Source organism: Salvia hispanica, chromosome 4, assembly GCF_029641045.1.
Source record: "Salvia hispanica isolate PSC_SH4W2 chromosome 4, Shi_PSC_v1, whole genome shotgun sequence".
NCBI classification, from domain to species: Eukaryota; Viridiplantae; Streptophyta; class Magnoliopsida; order Lamiales; family Lamiaceae; genus Salvia; species Salvia hispanica.
In genome coordinates, this window is record NC_142695.1 from 39,213,070 (window position 1) to 39,222,012 (window position 8,943).

Here is an 8,943-nt window from a genome sequence, read left to right on the forward strand (position 1 = left end):
GCTTGCTTATAACTCATAAGCCCATTAACCTTGGGTCTCTTCTCTCATCTCTCTGCGCTTCCGGCGCCAACAAATCATCGCCGTCACCGCCTACACTTGGGTCTCTTCTCTCTCTCTACACGGTCGCCTGGCTCCTGCTTCTTTCCCTTTCTTCCCGGTGTCTTCCTCTTCGTTTAACATGCTGGTGTGAATTTTGAGATGCTGCTCGGGAAAAGTCTCCCTTTTAAACTGACGTTGGCAATTTTTTGAGAAATTTGAAGAAATTATGATGATTGATGCCTGAAGCTGAGAGGTAAAATCTGTACCGTCTCAGCAATGTCATTTTATCGCCTCTCAAAAACTGCTCGGAGCCTCCGCCACCGTCACTCTTCTCTCTCCGCCGCCCACACTTATTTCCACTCGCCTCTACCGTTGGCCGACTCAAGCCGCCACTCGCGTCACCTCTTCCAAGTCGACAATCAATTTTACAATGACAGAAATTCGTTGCTGTCAACTGGGGCCTATCACCGCCTTCTCCAGTATTCAAGCTTTTCAACTCTACCATCCGATGAGAAACGAGAAGAATCGAAAAATTCCAAGGGTAATGAATGTGATCGGCCGTGGATAGATGTTTATTTACCGGAAAAGGCGCGGCCCTATGCTCGACTAGCGCGGCTGGACAAGCCGATTGGGACTTGGCTCTTGGCTTGGCCTTGTATGTGGTAAGTTTGTTCATCTCTTTATTTGTTCAAAGTTCTCAATTTATTTGGCTGTGCTGTCATGTATTTTCTATTTACTCTGTTTCTATCACATTTAGGAAAGTGAAGAGCTAACCTTAACTGTCTTTCTGCTTTTAAAGATTGCATATGATGTGAACAAGAAATTGAATTAGGCGATCTATGAACCAAGTAGGTGTCAGATCAATTTCCCTTGTTGATTGCTTCAAAAGCATAACTGTTTTTCTTAGTCTTACTTTATACCATCCTGAGACGATGCATGACCAAAGAATGTAAGAAGTTTACTGTGATGATTTGGAAGTTTATTGGTGATATTTTTGGGTTTAAAGGTCAATTACGATGGCGGCAGCTCCAGGGAGCCTTCCGGATATTAAGATGATGATGCTTTTTGGTACAGGGGCATTGCTGTTGCGTGGCGCGGGGTGCACCATTAATGATCTTTTAGATCGAGATATTGACACCAAGGTAGTTATCATTCTAATTCCGCACATCGTTGTTTGTATGTGTAGAAAGAACCAATCTTATTATCTTTAGTTATTGTAATACATGATTTGTCTTCATGTTTAGTATGCATCCTTCTTCCCTCTATTGATTGTATTGCTTCTGTTTTTGATAGTTTAATATGGTGTAGGTAGCAAGGACAAGGTCGAGACCCATAGCAAGTGGTGTACTGTCACCATTTCAGGGACTTTGTTTTCTTGGTTTTCAATTGCTTTTGGGGTTGGAAATTCTTTTGCAACTGAACAATTTTAGGTTTGTACTCATTCTTTCTTCACTTTGACTGTCGCAGTCCATTTCCTTGAAAAGGTGTGCTTGTGTAACAGCTTAGAATTAATCTATGCACTGTAGATTGTAGTGGCGAAGTTCTCTTAGAAGCTCTTAAAAATATACTGAGTATAGGTATTTGATTTTCCTCATACTCCATCAAAGCATTGCATGTCTAAAGGATTCAATTGGTGACCTTGCATACTGAGAGGGTCTTTAGCTAAGCTTATTTTAGACATCTTATAAGATGTTTCAAGTGCTTATAAGATGTGATGTCTTAAGAGCTTATAAGTTGGTAAGTTGGATAATTGAGCTTTTAAGTTAAAGGGAGAATTTTAGTAAAGAAAGGGAGAATCGTCACTTGGGAAGGATATATGACGGAAATAACAAAACATAATAGGGTTGTTTTTCTCTAAATTGACTGTTGCTTATGAGATCATGAAGAGATAAGATGGGGTTGGATGTGTATGTTGCTTGTTTATAGCTTGACTCATAACACATTTTACAGCCGTGTTCTGGGAGCTTCATCTCTGCTGCTAGTATTTTCATATCCTCTGATGAAGAGACTGACGTATTGGGTAATGAATCCTGATCTCTATCCTTTCCATCATAGTATTCATCCTTCTGGCTTGAGACAGGTGGGGTGATGGGAGACACACAGCACACATACACGAAAACACCAAGGAACTTGTGTCTGCCTCTGTACTTCGACAAACACTTTTGTTGGATTATTTAATGCTATATCTTTAGCTGAATCTATGTCGGTGCAGCCTCAGGCCTATCTAGGATTGACGTTTAACTGGGGTGCTTTACTTGGTTGGGCTGCTGTTAGAGGAAGCCTTGATCTGGCTGTAGTGATCCCTCTTTATGCTTCTGGTGTATTTTGGACCCTTGTTTACGATACAATCTATGCACATCAGGTATAGGCTTATCTTTGATTCCTATCTCGTGGACTGGTTCTTGATATATTCCTAATTGGATTTGTATGTAATTGTAATCCAGGAAATTTGATATCTTTAGGGCTTTTAGGAAGTTGATAATTTCTTCTTGAGTTATATCATATGGATAGTATTTAGCTCATACTAAAATATTGGGGAAAAAGTTAGCCTGGTTTTTTCATTTTAGCTTTGGCTTACACATAATTTCTATCCTTTGCTCCGTGCAAGAAAAAGACAAAAAGAGAAGTCTCAGTAAGTACGAGCTAATGAATTACAACACTTTATGGTAAATGTTAAAACCCTCTATTTGGATTAATTGTATTCTAAAATCAGGAAGAGCTCTATATGAACTAAATAAGTGCTTGTTAAATATTTTTACATTGAGATTCGTAAACAATTATGATGTTTGTAATATTATTTCCTCTGAATGCATTAAATCCTGAGGCACGAGAAGCTCGTAGTCACAGAAAATTTTGGATCTAGCGCCACTGAAGTAGGTGACAATTGTACATGCAGGACAAGGAAGACGATATGATAGTGGGTGTCAAATCAACAGCCTTGAGGTTTGCAGATTCAACAAAAGAATGGATTTCTGGCTTTGGAGCAGCATGTATCGGTAGCCTTGCTCTGAGTGGATATAATGCCAATCTAGGTATGCTAGTTTTATTTCTGTTCTCTTTGCCAGCAGATAATTGTTTAATCTCTGGTAGTAATGACTCTCCAATATTTACATGTCTCGGTCTTCAATCTTTTTATGGTTGATGCAGAATGGACATATTACGTATTCTTAGCTGCTGGATCGACACAATTAGCTTGGCAGATACTCACAGTTGACCTTTCAAGCCGTGCTGATTGCAACAGAAAGTGAGTATCTGAATACATGGTTTTCTGTTTGTTTACGTGGTGTTTATGTTTGTGTATATCTTCATGGGTGCATACTGTTGTCTAAATGTATCTTGTACATCTCTGAAGCCATTTAAAACTTTGAATAGTTAACAGTATAATGAAAATTGATGCATATATTTCTGAAATATTTTCGAACTAGTCAGGTCTTCTTTGGGGTTGTTTATGTTTGTGTATATCTTCATGGGTGCATACTGTTGTCTAAATGTATCTTGTACATCTCTGAAGCCATTTAAAACTTTGAATAGTTAACAGTATAATGAAAATTGATGCATATATTTCTGAAATATTTTCGAACTAGTCAGGTCTTCTTTGGGGTCTGATCTTTGAAGCATTTGTAATGACTACTTTTTCCTGTATTTTTTGTGGCTATCATCAGATTTGTATCCAATAAATGGTTTGGAGCAATTATCTGCAGTGGGATTCTTTTTGGAAGACTCTTATCTTGAAGGACTTAACATCAGGTATAGAATTAAAAACCCAATACAGCAATAAATAATTCTTCAATGAATCTAACAGATGTGATTAATTATTCTAAAATACTGTAGTATATTGTTGGCAACTCCATACTGTTATCATAGTTGTTATATATATTTATTTCCCAACAGATTTAGCAGCATTCTTGAGCACTCCTCTTGACGTTGCAGTGGTAGCAGGGTTGATGGCTTTCCTTATCTTGAATACATTCCAAGCAGTGCCCACACAATGCCCTGCAGTTGCTAACGCGTGCCCTGTTGCCTCTCCAGCGCTCTCTCCATACCTATTTTGTCGTAAACACAGTTGAGAATAGAAGATCTGGATTTCCATACTAAGCTAGCATTGGCTTACCTATTAGTAACAGCTGTTGTAACAGCACCCGAGGTTGCTACCATTGTTTGCTTTTCAGCAGCCTCAGCTGCGTCTATTATTTTGTCTGTGCATTGACAATATACGATCTTAAACTCATTGGAATTGGTAGTAGCAATTAGATACAAGAAACTAGGAATGAACTTACTTAGTGCATCAAGGGAAGCCAAGAGCACCTCTCCCGGCATCATATTCAAGAAGGCCTTCCCCGGCCGGGATTCAACAATTGGCGTCATTACTGCACCAGTACCACTCTCAACCACGTTAAGCACACTTTTGCTTAATTTCTGTGTCATCTTCGACAGCTTCCTCGCCCTGCCATGTTATACATACATTTCATAAATTTTCCTTTTCATGGACTATTGTGCAAAAGGAAAAGATACATACCGTTTCAAGCTCTTATTCAGGGAGCCTTTGCTTTTCTTTGCTCCATTGCTCTGAATTTTGTTAGGTGCTACTATATTCTTCTCCTCGACTGCTTGAATCAGGATTGTTTCCCCTCCTTTCTGCACCTGTCAAACAACAAATGTTTTAGTAAACAAAATAGAATCATCTAGTTTTCATCTCCCTTTTTCCTTAGATCTTCATCGTGCATCAATTTTGGATTGAAGGTCACCTTATTAGTATAGGCATTGCTGCACTTGAAGATGCCCTTGACAATGTACCCGGTGCCATCAGCTATAGCCTTGGCCAAGAAGCTATTATAACTATCCACCGCCGGCGCAAACTCCTTCCAATCGATATCACTATCTCTCTTCTTCTTTGACGCCGTGAACGAGCAATTCTCCCTCAGGAACGCGTCCAACTCCTCCAAACCGCCGCTGGCAAATGCCACGCCGTAGCTGAGTGGCGTGCCGTCGTTCATGAGCAGCGAGAAGAGGTAGTGCTTCTCGTCCAGCTTCACCACCGGCTCGTCCTTAGTCAGCGGCCACTGCAGCTCCGCCCCGACCTTCACAGCGGTGGCGATCGCCACGTTGCCATCGGTTATTCGTTGGAGCTCGAAGTCGCCGGCGCCGAGCTCCACGGCTTCGCCCTCGTCCATGAGATGAACCCTGCATTCTGGGATTCGCAGAAGAACATCGTGTCTTACGTTAATAGTATTGTTGTTTTGTGGGATTAATGTTTCTTGGTTTGAAGGTTGTTGAACTTGAGTTGATGGTGGCTCTGGTAGTGATGCCTTTTTTTGAGTTTTTGATTTCGTTGGCTTGCAGCAGTTCATCTTTCCTTTTCGGTTTCAAAGACTAAACGATTGAGTTTAGATTGATGTGCTTGATTTATTCTATGATTTGTAACTTTATTCTGTGCTTGTTGAGAAAGTTGATGCCAATTATTCCTTGTTACTTTCGGTGAACAAAAAATTTTTGACTCAAAAAATGCTCATTTCTTTTCAATCTTTATCTATCGCAAAATTTTCATCTTATATTATTCCTTCTTTTACTGCAAAGAAGAATAATAGCATCATATTAATATAGATCAGATTCTATTATCTTGTAATAGTATGGTATTAATATAAATCATAATATTATGATCTATATAAATAAATATTATCATGATCTATTAATTTGATACTAGTAATAGTAATATAGATCATGTCAATATTATTTAATAGTATCATATTAATATAGATCATGATAATTATTTTTTGTTATACCGAAGTAAAGAAATATGAAATTGTGAAAATCTTTTTAATGAAAGGACCGAGGAGCGATAAGAAAGAAAAAAATTAATAGAAATTTACAACTAAAGAAACACATATTTTGAATTCATGGGTCATTAAATTTATAACCAATTGTCCAAGTCTATATAGCAAAAGATGATATTAGCCCTAATTTAAAAAAGTGGAAATATTATCTATTTTAATGTAGATGTACTGTACTAAAATATCCTTAACAAAAATCAATTAAAATAATTTTAAAAGAAATAAATGCAATACCTCTACCAATAAATCCAATAATAAGTGAATCACAACAAATGGTTCATTTCTTAAGAGGCACATGACTGGAATTGGGTTCCTTTCGGTATTTTCAAATTGCAGCATGTTGAATTAGAATTAAAGCATTTAATTCTAAATTTGATGTTTAGTACTTAAAAAAATTAATAAAGTAGCTTCAAATATTTAGATCTAGAACTGGATTATAATTTCAATTCCTTTTAAGTTTGAACTTCGAACGTCATATCTAGATAGATATTTAAAATTCCAAATAATTATAAAATTGCACGCGCGCGCGCGCACACACAGAGAGATAAAAATTTCCAAGATCATGTCAATAATACGATAAAATTACTTATTTTATATAAGCAATGCAATTTGTGCAACCTGCTCGAAACATGTTTTTCAGTATACCAATCCTAACACTATTACGCGAGAAGGGAGATCGCAAAGTACATAACTTCAGGGTGGAGAATTATTACAGAAGTTGGAAACATACGAGGTGGGCTTTTCTATTCTACACTCTAGTGTGGATAAAACAATAAAATATTTTCAATGAGTTATACGGTTTATATTTCTTGAAAACGTGAAAGCAAGTTTTTTGTTCATTAAAGAAGGTTTGTTTTATGTGATGCCTATGTTTGACGATGTCAAAAGATGATAATGCGGTTACCAAGAAGGGGATCATCCATGCTCGGACTAATGTATACGTGGACTGCACGTCATCGAGCAGGTAGGTCGGTCGGGTAACCGTGGAAGGTAGCCACCTTTCCGGCACACAAAGAATGTTCAGATATGACGAATTACAGAAAAAATTTAGTTTGATCTGATAAACTTTTAAGTAATAGAATTTTAGTAAGCTTGGACCTTTTTAGAAAAACTCCCTAGTGTTACTTGATGGCTTGACAAAATTTTCAAACTATATTTGTGTGTTTCACAAAATGTTTTCATTGAGTCGTGCATGCATTTCTAAATTTAAAGGTTGAGCCGTGATAAAGTGGAGTACATTGATTCGAATTGGCTTAATCATGTTATGTCTTACTCTCGAAGGTTCATGTTTTCATATGTTTTAGTTGTTTCCGATGCGCAAATAAGCAAGTTTATTTTTGTATTTCTTTTGAGACTCGGTTGTTTGATAATTTGTGTTTGGTATAAGTATATCCATTTGATACAAGTGCTTGATAAGTATTGTTGGCAATTCCATACTATTACCATGGTTGTTATATATATATTGTTGGAAACTCCAGATTGTTGTCATGGTTGTTACATACACACATTTATTTCATAAGAGGTTTAGTAGCAGCTTTTTTTAGCACTGCTGTTGACGATACAGAGCCGGCAGGGTTGATGGCTTGTCTTATCTTGAATACATTCCAAGCAGTGCCTACACAACTCCCTGCAGTAGCTAACACGGTCTCTGCCGCCTCTCCAGCGCTCTCTCCAAACCTATATATTTTGTCGTAAACACAGTGGAGAATGCATAGAAGATCTGGAATTCCATACAAAGGTAACTAGCATTGGCTTACTTATTGGTGACGGCTGTTTTAACCGCACCTGAGGTTGCTACCATTGATTGCTTTTCAGCAGCTTCAGCTGCTTCTGTTATTTTGTCTGTGCATTCACAAACTCATTTGAATTTGTAGAACCAAATAAATACTACAAGAAAACTAGGAATTAATGAACTTACTAATTGCATCAAGGGAAGCCAAGATAACCTCGCCTGGCATCGTAGACAAGAAGGCCTTCCCCACTCGGGACTGAAGAATTGGTGCCATCGCTGAACCGGAACCACTCTCAGCTACATTAAGCACACCTTTGCTCATTTTCTCTGTCATCTTCGATAGTTCCATCGCCCTGCCATGTTATACATATATTCAATAAATTTTTTGAATTTTCATTTTCATGAACTATTGTGACAATTAAAAGACACATATATACCGTTTCAAGCTTTTATTCAGAGCGCCTTTCTTTTTCTTTTCTCCATTGCTAACAATTTGGTCAGGTGCTTCTATGTTCTTCTCCTCGACTGCATCAATCGGGATTGTTTCCCTTCCTTTGATCTGCACCTGTCATTGTCAACCATCCATTGTTTTCATAAGCAAAATATATAGAATCATCAAGTTTTCATCATCCATGAATTTTGGATTGTGATCGATACAAAATGGATGACTGAGATTTGGTCTCTAGTTCGACATTGAATACAATTTCTTAAAATTAAGTATAAATTTACTACATATATATGAGCATAGTAGTAGTATTTTGTATGGATGGTTACCTTATTAGAATAGGCATTGCTGCAGTTGAAGATGCCCTTTACAACGTGTCCAGTGCCACCAGCAATAGCCTTGGCCAAGAAGCTATTATAATTATCCACCGCCGGCGCAAACTCCTTCCAATCGATATCACTATCTCTCTTCTTCTTTGACGCCGTGAACGAGCAATTCTCCCTCAGAAACGCGTCCAACTCCTCCAGACCGCCGCTGGCAAACGCCACGCCGTAGCTGAGAGGCGTTCCGTCGTTCATGGGCAGCGAGAAGAGGTAATGCGTCTCGTCCAGCTTCACCACCTGCTCGTCCTTAGTCAGCGGCCACTGCAGCTCCGCCCCGACCTTCACGGCGGTGGCGATCTCCACGTTGCCATCGGTTATTCGTTGGAGCTCCAAGTCGCCGGCCCCGAGCTCCACGGCTTCTCCCTCGTCCATGAGATGAACCTTGCATTCTGGGATTCTCATAATAACATCGTCTCTTACGTTCACAATTAAACTGCTGTTGTTTTCTGGGATTGATGTTTCTTGGTTTGATGGTTGTGGAACTTGAGTTCTTGATTCCATTGGGTTGCAGCAGTT

The 8,943-nt window shown here is 38.6% G+C and overlaps 3 protein-coding genes across 5 annotated transcripts; 1 reads left to right on the top strand and 2 right to left on the bottom strand.

Annotated features, from left to right (window-relative positions):
* The first annotated feature begins 39 nt into the window (after positions 1-39).
* On the top strand, positions 40-4,587 carry LOC125193414 (4-hydroxybenzoate polyprenyltransferase, mitochondrial-like). 2 transcript variants are annotated; one of them, XM_048091200.2, is made up of 9 exons: positions 40-701; positions 1,046-1,181; positions 1,348-1,469; positions 1,990-2,059; positions 2,252-2,401; positions 2,936-3,071; positions 3,187-3,283; positions 3,702-3,786; positions 3,931-4,587. In XM_048091200.2, exons 1-8 carry the CDS (start codon positions 316-318, stop codon positions 3,769-3,771), a joined length of 1,167 nt encoding a protein of 388 aa, XP_047947157.1. In that variant the 5' UTR covers positions 40-315; the 3' UTR covers positions 3,772-3,786; positions 3,931-4,587. The 2 variants fall into 2 exon arrangements, with proteins under 2 accessions (XP_047947157.1, XP_047947156.1); XM_048091199.2 differs by having other exon boundaries at positions 41-701; positions 3,970-4,587.
* On the bottom strand, positions 3,815-5,425 carry LOC125193413 (senescence/dehydration-associated protein At4g35985, chloroplastic-like). Of its 2 annotated transcripts, XM_048091198.2 has the most exons (5): positions 4,785-5,424; positions 4,556-4,680; positions 4,317-4,483; positions 4,151-4,235; positions 3,815-4,082 (listed from the first exon to the last, which is right to left on the bottom strand). In XM_048091198.2, exons 1-5 carry the CDS (start codon positions 5,385-5,387, stop codon positions 3,917-3,919), a joined length of 1,146 nt encoding a protein of 381 aa, XP_047947155.1. In that variant the 5' UTR covers positions 5,388-5,424; the 3' UTR covers positions 3,815-3,916. The 2 variants fall into 2 exon arrangements, with proteins under 2 accessions (XP_047947155.1, XP_047947154.1); XM_048091197.2 differs by having other exon boundaries at positions 4,151-4,483; positions 4,785-5,425.
* Positions 5,426-7,286: 1,861 nt separating this feature from the next.
* Positions 7,287-8,943, bottom strand: LOC125192016 (senescence/dehydration-associated protein At4g35985, chloroplastic-like). Its single transcript, XM_048089466.2, has 5 exons — positions 8,374-8,943; positions 8,037-8,164; positions 7,786-7,952; positions 7,625-7,709; positions 7,287-7,544 (listed from the first exon to the last, which is right to left on the bottom strand). The coding sequence occupies exons 1-5, from the start codon at positions 8,926-8,928 to the stop codon at positions 7,376-7,378; spliced, it is 1,104 nt and encodes a 367-aa protein (XP_047945423.1). The 5' UTR covers positions 8,929-8,943; the 3' UTR covers positions 7,287-7,375.